The sequence below is a fragment of the Leptonotus elevatus genome, chromosome 18 (assembly GCF_054856555.1).
Source record: "Leptonotus elevatus isolate MCC_2025b chromosome 18, RoL_Lele_1.0, whole genome shotgun sequence".
Lineage (NCBI taxonomy): Eukaryota > Metazoa > Chordata > Actinopteri > Syngnathiformes > Syngnathidae > Leptonotus > Leptonotus elevatus.
This window is the reverse complement of record NC_141256.1, coordinates 14260555-14277920: the sequence shown is the minus strand read 5'-3', so window position 1 is coordinate 14277920 and position 17366 is coordinate 14260555. Positions and strand designations below refer to the sequence as shown.

The 17366-nt window shown below is 44.4% G+C and overlaps 3 protein-coding genes across 5 annotated transcripts; 2 read left to right on the top strand and 1 right to left on the bottom strand.

The window, feature by feature from the left end:
* Positions 1–221: 221 nt before the first annotated feature.
* exoc8 (exocyst complex component 8) lies at positions 222–4645 on the bottom strand. Its single transcript, XM_086061733.1, has 6 exons — positions 4216–4645; positions 3411–3983; positions 2916–3204; positions 2306–2559; positions 1970–2218; positions 222–1516 (listed from the first exon to the last, which is right to left on the bottom strand). Exons 1-6 carry the CDS (start codon positions 4507–4509, stop codon positions 1109–1111), a joined length of 2067 nt encoding a protein of 688 aa, XP_085917859.1. The 5' UTR covers positions 4510–4645; the 3' UTR covers positions 222–1108.
* Positions 2784–9559, top strand: sprtn (SprT-like N-terminal domain). 3 transcript variants are annotated; one of them, XM_086061737.1, is made up of 6 exons: positions 2784–4952; positions 5367–5584; positions 6171–6270; positions 6787–6915; positions 7006–7267; positions 7338–9559. In XM_086061737.1, the coding sequence occupies exons 2-6, from the start codon at positions 5448–5450 to the stop codon at positions 8201–8203; spliced, it is 1494 nt and encodes a 497-aa protein (XP_085917863.1). In that variant the 5' UTR covers positions 2784–4952; positions 5367–5447; the 3' UTR covers positions 8204–9559. The 3 variants fall into 3 exon arrangements, with proteins under 3 accessions (XP_085917863.1, XP_085917861.1, XP_085917862.1); XM_086061736.1 differs by lacking the exon at positions 2784–4952 and having other exon boundaries at positions 4986–5584; XM_086061735.1 differs by lacking the exon at positions 2784–4952 and having other exon boundaries at positions 4982–5584; positions 6787–7267.
* Positions 9560–11214: 1655 nt separating this feature from the next.
* Positions 11215–17055, top strand: fam89a (family with sequence similarity 89 member A). Its single transcript, XM_086061467.1, has 2 exons — positions 11215–11650; positions 14166–17055. Exons 1-2 carry the CDS (start codon positions 11402–11404, stop codon positions 14445–14447), a joined length of 531 nt encoding a protein of 176 aa, XP_085917593.1. The 5' UTR covers positions 11215–11401; the 3' UTR covers positions 14448–17055.
* Positions 17056–17366: the final 311 nt, after the last annotated feature.

Below are 17366 nucleotides of genomic sequence, written 5' to 3'. Positions count from 1 at the left end.
AAATCCCCTTACAACACGTACCCGAATGAATTCCTCCACTCGTATCCCAACCCCGAGCGTCGTCCGATGTGCCCTGGGCACAGAATTCCCTCAGCGATTCGCATGAGTGATCATAACGAGGCGAGTAGGAAACTAAAAATACCCGAGCGACGAGTGCACTTGATACGCTCGTGCATTCATTCATTCATGCTCACAACTCAATGAGAGGACAGAATCGGTGATCAACCATAAAGCAAAAATACTTTAATAATTATAATAGATGCATCGATTTCAAGTGTTTGGAGAAAAGTGAGGATATGTTGAAGTCAATAAAGAACCAAATAGTTGTGAAAGATTATAATTATTGCCATGTGCATGTGTTAAACGAGTTCAGCAGTCAACATATACATTAAAATATGCATTTAGACTTTTTCATATCCCTTTTTGTATCCATCTGTCATTTTATGCAGAAATATTCATTTATGTACTTGTAACTAAAAATCAAACAACCCACATTGAAAACAAAACTTCCTCGTCTTCATTCAAGTGTCATGAAAGATGAAATGTGTGTCACTTCCTGTTTGGGTTGAAAATGTAGATAATATATTTAGGCCTAATTCTGGCTAAAACAAGCCAATTTCATTCAAGTATGTAATTTTTGGGTTACAAGTCATCATTTGATCGATTCTTTGGATTTGTGAGAACTTTAGTTATGGTAACTTTCGAGTGAAGTGAAAAAATAGGAGCAAGTAAGGTATTGCAATGCCCTTCCATGTGGGCAAGGAGAGCTATTTTGTATGTTAAAATGACACCTTGACATTAAATTACCCTCAACTCAAATCATTCCCATGAAAAGTTTCCAATTTGAAATAAAAATACCAAAGTCAAAATCAAGGGGGGGGGATTTGAGTGCAGCTGAGTCACATACAGTAGTTGTGAAACTCTTCTTAGTTTGTATCTGAATGACTGTATTATACTGCCCCCCGATGGCCAAGTCCCATACATGAGAAGGAAGTGTAGGTTCAATGTATTTACGGCAAACTTTCCAGAAATTTACTAGGAATTCTCCAACCATTTTCAGTCCTTTTTTTCTCTCAACCAATCAGTGAAAAGGGAGAGCACGCGTGGGTCAAACTAAGGACGTAGTGCTCTCGGGGTTGACTCTGACTGGCCGCGTGCTCTTGCGTAGGTCGCGCAGCTGCTTGGCGGGCTTCCCCACGGCCCCCTCGAAGCGGCGCTCCACCTCGGGCAGCACGCAGTCGTGCAGGAAGGCGGCGTTGAGCACCACGAAGGCCTTCTTGTCGGGATCCTGCTCGCAGCGCAGGCTGTAGTCCACGTGCTGCACGGCCACCAGCGCGATCTCGCGCAGGCTCTCCAGCAGCGCCGTGTGCAGCTCGGGGAAGTAGAGCTTCAGGGCCTCCTCCAGGAAGCTCAGCAGCTGCTTGGTGAAGGCCACCAGCGTGTAGCTCAGGTTCACCCAGCAGTCGGCACCCGTGTGCGCGTCGAACGTCGAAATGCCGCTGGAGCGCATCTCCTCCTGCGAGCGGACGACGACGACGAAATACACGTCAACAAACCATCCATCCATCCATTTTCTGTACCGCTTGTCCTCACAAGGGTCGCGGGGGTTGCTGGAGCCTATCCCAGCTGGCTTCGGGCAGTAGGCGGGGTACACCCTGTACTGGTTGCCAGCCAATCGCAGGGCACACAGAGACGAACAACCATACTCACAATCACACCTATGGACAATTTGGAGTGTCCAATTCACCTGCCATGCATGTTTTTTTGGAATGTGGGAGGAAACCGGAGTACCCGGAGAAAACCCACGCAAGCACGGGGAGAACATGCAAACTCCACCCAGGAAGGCCGAAGCCCGAACTTGATCTCACAACCTTTGCACTGGGAGGCGGACGTGCTAACCAGTCAGCCACCGTGCCGCCCCGTCAACAAACCGATGACCTAAAATCGTCAACGTTCCGGTCACGATCACCTTGAGCTTGGCGAGCGCCTCCGGCGTCATGAGGTTCATCCTCCTCCACATCTCCTCCGAGTTGCGATGCTTGCTGGCCTCCACGATGACGTCCTTGTAACTGAGCAGCGCCGCCTTCACGTCCTTCGCCAGCAGAGACTCCAGGGTGAAGGTTAGGTCCAAGCCGATGTCGGTCAACTGGAGGCAGTGCTCCTTGGCCACCTTCACGCACTCGGACGCCGTCGACAGGCTCTCCTTGCTGTCGAACACCTTCGCGACGCGACAACGAGACTCTTGACGGACCAGATGGAAGAACCGAGCGATCCGTTCGTAGCCCCCGCACGGCCGGCGTCCTACCTGTTTGCTGAAGGCGTCCACAAACATCCTCATGGCCGAGCGGGACCACACCACGAAGGCCGAGTAGCAGCCCGTGTTGCCGGCGAAGTCCATTTGGAATTCCTTGGCCGTCTCCAGCAGGCCGGTGAAGAAAATGTTGCACAGCTTGTGGATGTAGAGCAACGTGGCGCCCTCGATGCGCAGCTGCCGGATGGCCGTGTGCACGGCTGCCGCGCGGTTCTTCAGGAACAGCTCGCACGCTTTGGTGGACTGGCCTGGGAACACAGACAAACTAGATCTTCAGTATATGAATCTTAAAGGCCAAATAATACGCAGAGGTGGCAAATCCAGGTCCAGAACGTAAATACCCTGCCACAGTTTGGCTTTAGCCATTGATGCTAGCGAGCTAGCTAGCATGTAAATGTGCACCATGGAAGTTAGTTAAGGAGCTAACTAGCTAGCATCTGGGGCTAAAGCCAAACTGTGGCAGGGTTTTTAATTTCTGGACCTGGATTTGCCACCTCTGGTGATACGACACTCTTGAAATTGGCTACAAGAGTTAGCATGTCTATAATTGGTGAAACCGAAACAGGTAACATGCTAACTAGCATGGCGAGCTCAACGTAATGACCTAGCCTGATGAGCTGCGACACGGCCCTCCTGGTGGCCTGAGGTCCGCCGCGCAGCGAGCGGTCCGGGGACAGCTCGAAGACGAGGACGTCGGTCAGCTGCCGCACTCGCTCGTCCACTTTGACCCGCAGCTCCTTGACCTTGGGCGTGAGCGGCTGCTCCTTCAGGTACTCGTTGAGCTTGTCCAGCAGGTCCACGGCGCCCTCAAAGTCTCTCTGGGCAATGCACACGTCCAGGTCTTCGGGGAGCTCCTGGATCCACTCCAGACCGAGGTCTACGCTCTCCTCCACCTCGGGTTGAAAATGGGTGGAAGATTTTCAGGAAAAAACATGATGGCAAACATACTTCTGGGTAATAAAATGTCAAATGGCAACATCAGTAAACAAACCGTTAACATATCATTTGACTATGACTATAGCCTTCTCTACTGTCCTAAATCCAGATGTCCCACAGATAGTTTCCAACATTAAAAATGAACGAAATTTGGAAACCGTACCCCAGCCTGCTCGTCGTCGTCGTCCTGGTCGAAAGGATTGGTGGACACTTCGGCCCGAACGGGCGACGTCGGCATCTTCTCCTTCTCCTCCTTGCCGCGCTCCTTATTAGCTTTGTTCTTCTTGGTCTCATCCAGGATCTCCAACCACTCCTTCTTGATCTTGCTGTTCTCCGCCTGGAAGATGCGGCTGTCTGGGAACATGAGGATCTTGAACATGTCCTTCATAGGCGGGTTGTCCTTGACATTGACCACGGCGAAGCTCTCCAGGTCGTACAGGGCGTTGTACTTGTACTTGACGGCCCCGCGCCGGTTGGCCAGCCAGGTGGCGATCAGCAGGCAGTCGTTCATGAGGAAGGCGTGCACCTTCTGGACGGGGGACATGTTGTCCACGTCGAACTCCACCAGGTCGCCGTTGTACACCAGGTGCCTTCCGGGGGTGTCCATGATGGTTTTGCCACCCTCCACTTTCTCCAGAAGCGAGGTGAGGCTCCTCTGCTTCAGCTCCTCGCTCTCTTTGGGGAAGGCGGCCTGCATCTCCTTGGAGGTCTCGTCCTTGTCGGTGGACAGCAGGGCCTGCGTTAGGATAGCACGGAAGATAAAAGTACAGCAATACTTTTTTTTGTCGAAATTGAAACCATACCACACGTTTTCTGTGCAGCTACTTGTGAGTGACTAGTCTCATTTTTCTTCATGCTCTGATTAAATATATTCATACATAGAACGTTACTCACCAGTTATTCAGTACATGAGCATTTCTTCCCCACACTAAGTACTTTTAATAAATTATTTGGAGGACCACACTCGCCTGCGTGATACTCTCCATGATGCTCTTCTGCTCCGTCAGGATGTGGCTCAGCTGGTACATCTCGCTCTCCAAGTATGAGATCTCCTTGGCCGTCTCGATGAACTGCCGGTAATTCTTGTAGACGTTCTTCTTCAGGTTCTGGGCCGTCTCGTCGGCCAGGTTTTGGATCTTCTGCCGGTGCTCCTGAAGGTCTCGATCGCCATCCGATTGCTGGGACAGCTGCTTCACGTAATTCTGTGGGTTGAAATTGGGCGACTCCAGCAGCCTGCGGAGTCGGTTTCCCGGTTCGGACATCTTAAATTGTGATTGGTTAACTACCTTTGACAAAAGTATTGATCAATATACGCTAAGATGAACAGAAAAGAGTCCATTCGAGGTTCAAATGGCTCATTGCAGCTAGTGAACCAAACAGGAAGCAGGGTGACACCCTTCGACGTCACGTGATTGGCGGAAGAAAAAAAAGGCTGGCCAACAATAAAGCTTCCAGCATTCAACAATGGTGCCAGAATACGTTTTGTTTTGTTTTTATAATATGAAGCAAATTTAACGCAAAATATGTTTCGTTGTGTGGTTGAATTGGTCATAATAACGACAGTTTTAGTTTGATGCGTTACTTTGGAGCAAGTTATAAAATTCCAGAGGTGTGTTTTTAACTGTCCCACTGACTTCCGGATACAGAAGGTCGTATCTGTCAAGTTAGTGAGACTCAAAAGCAGAAGTGATGTGCTACTGTTAGTGTAAGAGTTCAGTGGGTTTTAAAATGTTTATATTTATTGAGAACCTCTAAACCAACCATTTAAAATGTACTTTATTTTATTTTAATTGTAAAATGTGATTATTGTAGGATGTGGAATCACCATTATCACGACTTTTTTTGTTGTAATTTTATCTTACTTTGAAATCGTGAAATCAGCACCGGAATCATTCGTCCCTTACTGCATTAAGCTAAACTGGCGGCATCCGTGGCATTGTAAACTACTCGGCGAGTCGTTAATTTTCTCACGTTTTCGTGTAAAATATGATTTTGGCAATAAGTGGCCACGGAGTTCACACTTGGCAGGCGCTGTTAGAACTGTAGTGTCGGTGTTACTTTTTTGGGAGACCACAAGTTTAGATGTAACATGGATGACGACTACATGCTCGCCCTGCAGCTTCAGGAGCAGTTCAACAATGAAGTGAGCGATGAGGCGACGGACAGCGGGCCGCTCGTCTCCCGGAAGCCCGAGAAACCGATGTCCGTCGTCGACGCGCTGTGGGAGACGCTGGACCCCACGCCTGATGTGCGCGCGATGTTCTTAGAGTTTAATGACAGATTCTTCTGGAGCAAACTGAGCGGCGTGGAAGTCAAGTGGAGCCCCAGGATGACCCTGTGAGTACCGCAACATCGCAGAGTGTCCAGAAAAGCGCTATAAACATCTCATGCATTTTTAATATTATTATTGTTATTATCAGATGCCCCACTAGTGGCTATGTGCAGTACTGGGAGTATTCTTTTGACAGCTTTGATGTCAAGTTGCACCTTGTCCTAGAATGCTCTTTGTTCTCATTGCAGGCAAATGTTACCAGTGAGGCAAAACAGTGACATTATATATATAAAAATAAAGTAGAATATATCCCACAGAGTTGTCGCAGGGCTTTTCCACGACGCAACAACGAGGCACTCTAAAGCGGCCAAGTCAGCACAGAGTCTGTGTTCACTCACTGGCTGATGTATAACTAGGGGGGGTGAACGGACAAAAATCTCTCCTCTGTCTTTTTCTGCATAACAAACGGACCTTCAAGGCCCACAACGAGGCACTCTAAAGAGTGACACATTTGTGAAGACATGTCATAGTTAGGACAAAGAGTGTACCGACACATAGACCGGATTTCGAGGATATTGTAGATGTTCAATCTGCATTCTCGTATCCTCAGTTGTTGTTTTTGGTGATGCTAAATGTTGTCTGGCGCGGCAGGTGTGCTGGCGTGTGTTCTTACGAGGGTCGCGGCGGACTTTGTTCCATCAGACTCAGCGAGCCGCTCCTCAAGCTCAGACCCCGGAAAGACCTGGTGGAGGTGAGCGGAGAGGTCTTCATTTGTATTTTCGCATTTGGTATTGCGATGGTATTTCATGATGATATTTAGTATTGTGATAGAGTTAAAATCACCATATTATTTATTAGCGAACAGCGGTAAGGCATTTATATATATATATTATTATATGTATTTTTTTACAAGTGCGTTTTTAATGCTAACGTTTTAGTAACGTGAGATACTTAAGCCCTAAATGATTTATTAGAGGTAAGGCGTTTAATAAAGACTTACTTTTTACAAATGTTATTAATATTCAGTAATATGATATATATTTATCCTCAAAATGATTTGTTTATGAGAGGTAAACTGATTTTGAGCTTCATTTATTGATTGATTGTTATCTAATACTTTCTATAGTTAGGCTCCGAATTAATTTATTCGTTGATGTCTGTGTTTTTTTAGGCTGTCGTTTGTTTTTGTATAATATGTGCGTATTGGTGTCGTTATATAATACGTGTATTATTCACAAATCCCTGCTGTCTATTGGTGCGTGGTCAGACGCTGCTGCACGAGATGATCCACGCGCTTCTGTTCGTGACGCAGAACAACCGAGACCGCGACGGCCACGGGCCCGAGTTCTGCAAACACATGAAACGCATCAACCAAGACAGCGGCGCCAGCATCACTGTGAGCCTCCCTGCACGCCCCCCTCCCTCACGCAATTCCTCTTTTTCTTTTTCTTTTCATTTTCACGGAAGCCCCTCCCCTTCCCGCCAGGTGTTCCACAACTTCAACGACGAGGTGGACGCGTACCGCCAGCACTGGTGGCGCTGCGACGGCCCGTGCCAGAATCGCAAGCCCTACCTCGGCTTCGTCAAGAGGGCCATGAATCGGGCCCCCTCGGCCCTGGACCCGTGGTGGGGGGACCACCAGAGGACGTGCGGGGGCACCTGCATCAAGGTGAAGGAGCCCGAAGGCTACGGCAAGAAAAAGGAGGCCAAAAAAGACAGAAAGATGGCCGCCATTGAAAAGCCAAAAGGTAATGTTTTGCTATTACTAATCTATATAAATAAAGTTTTCTATGATTGACTAACAGTTGTCAATTTCAGGAAGTCGTGACATTCGGGATGTGATCGCGTTCAGCGGCAAAGGCGTCGTCCTGGGCGGGAATTCCTCTTCCATGATGATGTCAGCTGGCTCCGCCTCCACCTCAGTCAGTAAACCCGTCACGCTTTTGCCGCCGGCTCGAGTCATTCCCGCGGCGAAGCCGCCAGTGGCGCAGGGCCACAAGGTGCCCGCGAAGAAGTCAGTCGCTAATACGAGGGCGTTTGCCAACATTAACGGATCGCCGGTCAGGATCCAAAAGCCTCATCGCGGCGTTGGCGACGGCGTTGGCGGCTTTGATGGCGGCAGCAGCAGCATTGGTGGGCGCGGCATCGGCAGCCGCGTGGGCGTCGGCGACGGTGGTCATGAGGTCGGCAGTCGAAGCGTAGGCGGCTTTGGTGGCGGCGAACGTGAAGAACGGCCGGATAAATTGAAGCAGACATCCATTGATATTTTATTTAACACCAAGCCATCAAATCTTTCGCTCATCACCGACTCGCCGAGTAAAGCAAAGTCCCTAACTCCTCCCACTTCTAATCAACGCAATAAGTCCACGCCATCACCTCCGCCGCCCACGCTTCCATCGGGGAACGCCATCGCCAGATCGCCTCAATGGAAAAAGAGACCTCTGGAGGACTCGGCCAGCGTCTCTGAGGTCCTCAGCAAGAGGCTGAAGGTGGAAACCAAAGAAGATAACGAATCGGCGTCAACGAGTCGCCACGCCGCCGCCGCCGCCTCAACGTCGTCGCCTTTGGTGGTGATGGTCACGTGTCCCGTGTGTCAGGCCGGCGTGCAGGCGTCAGAGATCAACAAGCACCTGGACTCTTGCCTCTGCTGGAAGGAGGGGGCATTGTTGGAAGAGTGGCATTAATTATTTAAAAAGAAAAAAAAGGTGCTTCTAGTTTCCACGCCGTCATACTGATAGCCGTTCCTAATATTTTGACTTGAATGAAAAGCCAAACTCAATTTACGATAGGTAAGGTGCGTATTGGAAAAAGAGGTCTTAACAATTGTATTTTAAAAGAAAATAAGCAATTGTATCCATAGTTAACCCCAAATTATTTTTGTTTGTTAGAGGTAAGGCGTTTATTAGAGAAGAGGTCTTACTTGCTATGGGAATAAAATAATGCAATTGGTAATATTGAGTAATGTTATCTATCTAGTTTAGCCCAAATGTATTCATTTGTTTGAGGTAAGGTATTTTATTGGAGAAGCGGTCTTGATTTGAAGAGAAGCTTTCGATAATACTTGGCAATATAGTTTAGCCGCAATAAACTCACTTATTTGAGGTAAGACGCCTTTATTTGAACAAATGCATTTTAAATGCTAATATTTAGCAATTTTAGCGACAGTTAAGCTCAAAATAATTTGCCAATTAAAACGGCTGCTTTTGTTAGCAAGTTCTTAAAGGAATGCATTTTCATATGTAATATTTTGTTATGCTATCTCCAGTCTAGCCCCCCCCCCCTTTTTTTTTTTTTATTAGAGGTAAGGTGTTTAATGGTTAGCTTTTATCTGGTGTTTAATTGAAGACATGCAAATGGTAATATTTCAGTATCTGATCTATAGTGTCCAAAATGATTCGTTTATTACAGGTAAGGCATTTAGAACTCGATTTTTAAGAAATGATTAGGATAATATTTTGGATAGTCAAGCCTGAAATTGTTTCCATTCAGTAGAGGTGAGACGACACGTGCATTATTTTAGGCTTTATTGTGCATGAGAGGGTCAAAATATTACAAACAGCCGTCAGCATGATACAATGCAGAAACTACAGTCACCTTAATAATAATAATAATAATATGTTCAGGGAATGTTTGAAGTATTTTGCACTAAATAAGCAGTTTGAACTTAAATGTGTGTTTTACGATCACTAAGACACATTTTGCCTTAAAGAGCGTTGGTTGTGACTTGAAGTCCTTTTCAGCTGCTGTTTACCACATTTTCACACTTAATATTTTCATACACAAGAATAATAAACAAAAAAAATGCGGCGTTCTTGTTTCTGCAGGCAAGCAGCAAGGGACTCCGTGTCCTTTTGACAGGAGTCACGTTTCGCCTGCTATTTATTTTCAGGGAGCCCGCTGCCTCGACGGGTATCAGATTCTCTGATTGATTTTGTTATGTTACCAAATATAGCTTTTACATGTTTGCACAAGTTTGTTTATTGCACTTTTACAGTATGTGTTTTTACCGTTTGAAATGTTAATAAAAGTTTTTGTGCTAATTTGTGTACACTTGAATCAATGTATATGTTTTTTTGTTTTGTTTTTAATATAACATTTATTCCTTTGGTGGTTGTGTTTAAAAGTGAAGATGTGCTTCTGGTTGGGCGCAGTCGTGTGAGTGGGAGGGCTGAGGTCAGAGGTCAATTGTTTAAGAGTGCCAGCTGCTGGTCCAGATGGAAGAAGAGAAATGACTCATAAAAGTGTATTTTTAGTCACTGGGGGGAAGAATAAAACAACAACTCTGCTCTGATACATTATTTAAAAAGTCTTATAAAGCTAGCAGCCGCAAAGTAGGCGGCTAACTAACTAGTAGTTGTTAGCACAACGTTAGCTCTGTGCTTGCTAGCACAGCAGATTGTAGCATCTAAAAGTCAATAGCTTGTTAATTAATGTATACAACGTATTGACTACTAATCCTTTTAAGCCATTTAAATATAGACTGATGTATTTATATTTTATGTAAAGAATATTGATGTCCAAGAGATAGCAACAATGTAATGCCTTATTTTTTATAGGGAATGTACAGTGGTGCCAGGAGGGTCATAGTGCCACAAAACAAAACAAAGAACATGTTGTTGTTGTTTTTAACCTTATTAGCCACTGATGCTAACTTGTTCTTTTTATGGTGGTGGATTAGCGGAAGCTTCCTGGGGTTTGTGTGCATCCCCACCAGGGGGTCCCGTCAAATGCTTAATCCTCTGGTGTCAGCACACTGTGGTGATGATAATAATGCACAGTGCAATAAGCCTTTTCACGCCGTACAGCTAATTGCTAAGAAAAGTGAGGATTAAATGTTGCTTTCTGGGACACGAGCGTAGAAATAAATCACAGAAAGTGCCTCGTGGGGGCCCGCACAGCAGCCATCCGATGTTTAATCACTGACATCTTAATAAATTAGCATTTATTTAGTATATTGAATTAACAACTGAACAGCTCATTTGAAATATAAAAGCAAGTTTTGATATTCTGGGTTTTAGTTATGTTCTGCGTGTGTGTGTGTGTGCGCATGTTATTGTGGTACCAGAGCATGCTGTCGGGGCTGGAAATGAAGTCCACCATCTGTCTTTTGTACTATTGTCTCTCACACACGCACGCACATACACGCGCTTTTTGGGTTATAATTAACATACACGATTCACATAAATGGTCACAAATCAAAATGCCACTTTTTGTCCTCAGGTTAACATTTTTATCCATGTTGTTTCTTGTCTGACATTGTCGAACTGAAATTTGATTTACTTAAAAGAAAAACAAAAAAAAATCATGATCATGAAGATTAAAAACGTTAAAAAGAGTGATTAAAAAAAATCTTTTAACTGTTTTTTTCTGGTTACAGGGGAGACGCCCAACAGCAGCCAGTGTTAAAATCACAGGAAGTTGATTTTACTTTGCAGCGTTAGTGTTAACGGAAACAACAAGAACAGTCCCGGATATTGACTAAAAAATAAAATACCAGAAAACTTCAATTTCCTTGCAAAGTTAAACAGTTGGATCTAGGACGTTTTATTGATCAGTGGGGTGGCCTAACGTGTTAAAATATGATGAATTAGTCCAAAATACACACGCAAACCTGTTACCGACTATTGCGTGGTTCTTTGAAGTGTCTTTGACGTTTGAAGCGTAGACCGGAAGTAGTGCTCCTCCACCCGTTGGACTTGACATGGCGTCGTCAGAGAGAAGCAACACCGGAGACCAGCGACACTGTTCGTGTCGGTGGGACGTGTAGTCTACCACACTTTGCTTCTTTCGTGTGACACAACAGCAGCTTTCGTCACTAAAACAAAAAAAAGTCCCCGACGGTGACATTTTCCACCTTTCTGCTCGGTCGTTTTCACGTCGCCATGAACGGGAAGTCGGCCAACGGCTCGGCGGGAGGAATGGCGTGCATCGACGGGCTTCCGCCGCTGCCCAAGAGCCTGAGCGGCTTGCTCAACTCCAGCGGCGGCTCGTGGAGGGACATGGAGAGGATGTACGTGAAGAAGACCATGATCCAGGACGATCTGAGCCGAGGACGGAACAACGCCGACAGCCTGCTGACCAGCAAGCCGGCCAACCTCGACGCCGCCCTGGCTCTGCTGCGGAAAGAGATGGTAACATGTTTGGAGCCAGGCTCCCTTGAATATCGCGTATATTTTTGATTTCACCTCGTGTTTTTTGCCCATTTTAACCTCCCCTCGTCGGTTTAAATGATAGTTTTTGCTAATATTAGCATTTTATGGCAAATTCGGCTTGTATATTATGTGCGGTGGACAACCTTGATTAAAAAAAAAACTAATGGGAACTTTCAGGTGTGTTCCCCAATTACAAGTGATTTAAATGCCAGACTCCCTCAACAAACACGCACGTTTTGATGTCATTATATTTTGGACTTTGTACATGTCACAAAAACTCAATCATTTTCGCAATGTTACCATTTTGGCATTTTCTGGCAAATTCGGCTCACGTTTACACCCAAAACAAATGGCAACTTTCAAGTATGTTTTGAGCTCCTTTCGGTCACTGATTAATGAATAATTGCTGAATAATCCCTAATTAAATGTGATTTAACTACCAGACTCCCTCAAGAAACACACCAATTTTCATGTCACTTGGCCAAAGTCAAGTTGTCACTGTACTTAATTGACTCCTTAATTACAAGTGATTTAAATGCCAGACGCCAAGAGAAATAATTTGGACGTCACTTTGGACTATTTGATATCAGTTGCCCATTTTGGAATCTTCTGAATTTGGTTTATTTGCCGTTCACACACTAAATCAAACCAAATTTCAACTTTTAAAGTGTCAATGGATAGTTGGCCAACCATCGTGATTTAAAATTAGTCATATTATTTATTAGGGTCCAAGTATTAATTGTTTGGCCAATTTAACTCATTCACTGCCATTGACGGCTATATACGTCAAAAAAAAAATCCACTTTTGTTAACAAGAGTATGAAAACCTAGACAAAAACAGTTATTGTACATTTTAAACAGATATCAAATTAACTATTAAAGTCATGTGAATAATTACAATTAAAAAAAAAATAACCGCCTGACGCGATTAAAAAAATATATTATGAAAAATTAGGAGCGTCAGGTGATTAAAAAATGTAATCGTCATTAATTGCATGACTTCACTAGTTAACCCACTTTTATATCTGTTTTAATTGTACATTAAAAAAAATATATTTTCATACTTAAAATAAATCAAATGCATTTTTGACGTCTATAGCAGTGAATGAGTTAATTGTCTGTTTTTTTACATGATCGTTTTACAACTTAGGACAAAAATGATGACAAACATTCCCTCCATAAAATATAAAGTCCGATTGTTCTCTTGGTTTGACACAACTCACTGAGCTTGTTTAATCAGAATTCCTGCTCTCCTGAATACACAATTGCCGTGCAATTGCCATGTTAAACTTGACCTGGCAGGCTTTTATAGTGCACTAAAGAATGTTTGACATGTAGACAGAACCCCCCCTTCACTTCCTTGCCTGCAGCCAGCAGGGTTTTCCCTATCAGAACCAGACCAGCTCTCAGGAAGCCGTCCCCCCGGCGCTTTTGCTGACAACAGTCACTCACTTGATGAAAAACAAATCTCTTTTGCCACGGGGCAGGATACGAGCTCTGCTAAATCCTATTTGGAATCCCTCAGGTCGAGGCTTATCTGGTTAGCGTTTGGCTCGCAGCCTCGCTCCTCTTTGAGTGGTCACTCGCCAGTTTATGTCGAGTCTGACGCTATTTGAACGAAACCCGACTGGCACGCCGGGGATTTGTTGACTCGGACAACACAGTCGACCTCGGGTCAAACAATGCGCATTGTCAGTTGGGTGGCAAGCGGGAGAAATAACAAAAAAACCGCGGCACTCTGGTTTGCATCCTGTCAAAAAATGGTGCTTTACAAAAATACCAATGCTTACTTTTGATTGACGCAGTCAGACGGCTATTAAGTCTTCTTTTTTTTTTTCTTCTTGTTTCTTGACAAAGCAAGTCCTGTAGCTAGTTCAACAAATGTTGCTATTCTTTAGCTCGAAAGAGTTTCTGTTGATTGGCAACCTCTTAAAGCAGAAACTGGTTGCGAACGCAATTCACTTGATTCTAAATGGCAACATGATCTATCATTACTATGTTTGTTAGTTTTTTTACGGTATGCAAAATATTTTATATTTTAACTGACTTTATAATAGGGCTGTGCAATTAATCAAAATGCAATTACAATTTCAATTATTACACTCCAAAATTACAAAATCAGCATAATCGCAAAAAAAGATTAGGAATAAAAAAAAAAATGTTTAAATTTATATATTTGCCCCTTTTTTTAATTTTTAAATAACTAATATAATACATTTTGTTTCATCCAAAAAGAGATTGCATAGTTAGTGTTTTAAATAATTGTATTTGTCTTAATAAGAAGCCCTACTTTATATATAAAAAAAAAATCCTTGCTTTTCTGTTTTCCCTCCATGACGTGCGCACACTTATGGTGGACAACAAGGCACTCTAAAGCAAGCACACAAGCCCCCCCCCCCCCCCCCCCCAAAAAAAAAGATTAAACAGAAATCAATCAAGCCACCAAACTCTAATCATATTTTTCCTGCGGGTGTCTCGTGGGCGCCCCCTCCAGGTGGGCTTGCGCCAACAGGACATGTCCCTGCTGTGCCAGCTGTGGTCGCTGCACGAGTCCATCCAGGAGTACAAGGGCAGCTGCCAGGACTTGAGCGCCGCCTCCAGCCTCAGCATGATGGAGAACGGCTACTTCGACGAGGACGACGAGTACTACGCCGAGCCGGGCGCCACGCCCACCAGCGAGCACCCGGACGGCGACGAGATGGGGGCCGAGGCGGGCAAGGACGAGGCGGGGGTCGCCAAAGACGACAGCTGGGAATCCTTCCGTGTCACCATCTGACGCCGCCATGTGGTATTTTCTTTACATTTGCAACAGGAATGTGACGCCCTCGCCTCTCTTTGGCGCCCCCTATGGTCGAGCTTTAATGCTGCAAAGGGTCCGGCCTGGAGTTTCATCGCACTGTGCGCGATGGAGTCGGATCAGACTTGTTTACTTAAAAAAAAAAAAGAAAAGAAAAAAAGATTAGTAATATACTGTATGTTTGTTAGGTGTTTTTTTTTTTTCATTATAAACTTATGCCGGTCACTTGCGCTGGCCGGCGAGGTTTACATATAAATGTTTGGACAAAGTTGTATTATTTATTATATAATATAAAAACAAAAAAGACGCAATATTCGCTCCTGAAAGTGTTGGGAACATTTTATGGCCAAGAATGAATTATTTGTGAACCAAACTAAACGTGACGATCTCGAGGGGGGGACGATTATTCTAACGGGGCCTTTTTTCGACGGTTGGGCTGAAAGTGTTGCATGAAAACGACAAGAGCAGACTTACGATCTTAGCGTAGCGGCGCGTTAGACTGCGACATCGGAAAACGGAATTTGTTCCGCAAAACTGTAGGGATGATCCGGAGATCTCCATTTTGACAAGACGGCGCCCCTGTAATATTTCAAACTTAAGCGATCAGCCTGTTGCGAACAACTTGAGAAGCACACGTTTGTAAAAGTGCTCACAAGGATGAACATTTTTGAGCGCTCGGAGTTAGCATCCGAGTACAGGGTCTTTTTCTACGCTATGTAAAGCGACGTCACGCGAACGCCGCGGTCAATTTGTTGCCGTACGTTTTCATCATTCTCATCCACACGTGCGGTGCAAATGCTAATGTGGCAAACGCTAATGACTCTGCGTTTCGTTTTTTGTTTCCGTCTGTGTCGCCAACCGTCGCGTTCCTAACATTTATACGTCTGTATACGTCACATGACCAAAGACAGTGCAGCGCTTGGCTACGCATAATACATATTGTACAACAACGAAAATCTCCCAAGAATGTCTCCACATCGTAGCGCAGGGTGAGCTGTGCCTTTAGCTTATGCTAATAAGCGCTACCGGTAGCACTATCGCGTTTGTGTTCAGTGACACGCAAAAGGTTTAAATATCTTAAATGTACATTCACTAAACGCTTCGTTTGGTACACCTAATCCAATAAGTGCATCATTTAATTGTGATGAATCCAATATTTTTGGGGTGCGCGTTTTATTCCCATTTTGTTTGCTTGTAAACATGATTGAGAACTCAACAACTATCTTCATTTTTGACAAACTCAAGAGAATCGGAAGTGTTGGATTTGACTTTCCTGGTGTACCCAATGAAGTGACCGATTGGCAAACAAACAAGTGAATGATTGTGTAATATCAAAATGCAGCTTTATCAGTATCATATCAAAAACACTTTAATATCATAATGTATTACCGAATGTTTTTTGTCCTTTTTTGCCTCACCCGTACAAACAGCAAATCATAGCAGTGAAAACCGAATAACGATGCAGACCGTCATTGGATGTTTTCACTACCAGTGCCTTCATAAATCAAGAACTATCAAGAACTGTATGCAGGCTCATCGCGCTAAAGGCTAATGCTAACTTCACAGGCAAAGTAGCATTTTTCTTTGCGCTGTCTTAACAAGTGTTAAAAAAAAACGAGTCAACCACAGTATCATGCCATTAAAATAAAGACGCAATGCAGAATTGTCAGTACACGTTGTCATCAGGCTTTTCCGGTCGCACTTGTTCTTAGCCGTTATGCTACATGCTATATTTATGCTCTGTGAAATGTATTTGTGTGTGTTTAACTGACATTTATCGAATTGTATTTGCCCGTATTGTGCGTCACGAGACTTTGATTAGGCTACAAACTTGTTCCACTTTTCGGAGATTCAAGCTCGAGTCTTAAAAACGGCGCTAGTTTGGAGTTTTACGTCCTCCTATGTAGCATACTGGTCCACGCAGATATACTTACCTCGAGGTTGCTCTGTGTTAAACCTGTTTTTGTTTTTTTAATGTAACAACTATGCCTAAACACAACACAAGAACGTTTGTTATTGTACACCAGCAGCTTGATGCTAACATGTTAGCATCTGCTCAGAGCAATACATCGCCATTGATAAATCGAGGTAACGTTTGTCATGTTGTAGTAAAAGTCTTACAATTAATTATAAGATCATTAATGGGTGATTTTAAGTCATACTCCCTCCACACCTTTAGGGGGCAGTGCATACACCACAGTGCGTGACGTGTGCCAGTTTTGAGTGTGTTTGTGTGTGGAGGGGGGCGGGGGGGGGGGGGTAAATGCTACATATTCATGCTAACATTCAAACTTTACTAGCATACGCAAGTAAGACTTTTAAAAAGAGGCCTGAAATCAGACGAATCTTCCCGCTGCTAACGCTAGCTTAGCACATACGCCGTGCTTCCGGATTGTAGCATTTTTCTTGAAAAATGTCTTTACGTCTCGTTTTTTTTTTCCTGTTTGTTACGCTTCGTGATGGCGACGTAGTGATGGCACAATGAAGGTCTCTATTGGGTGTCGTTTCTGTCATTTCTTTGTAAACAACCACACTGCTGCTGCTTTTCTGGATGGTATCAGTTTAATAAAAGGATTACATATGTTTACACGCCGTTTATTGTTTGTCTTTATACAATTTTGACCAAATTAGAAGTTATGTATTTTTGAATTGGTTATCGGAAATTTTAGTCCGCAAAATATGGAAATGGCCATTTACAAAATCCATATGACTCGGGCTTCCATTTTGAAGACGTTTAAAAATGGAACCCACACGTCAAGGAGGGTGCTCCATGTCCTGCATCTTCTGGCCTACTTTCTCGCCGTTCCCTGAACGCATCGCTGCGTGCTGTGCATTTCAATGCGTCAATCTGCATTTTGGTCGCTTTGAAGCCGCAGCCTCTCCCACCGGAGGCGCTTC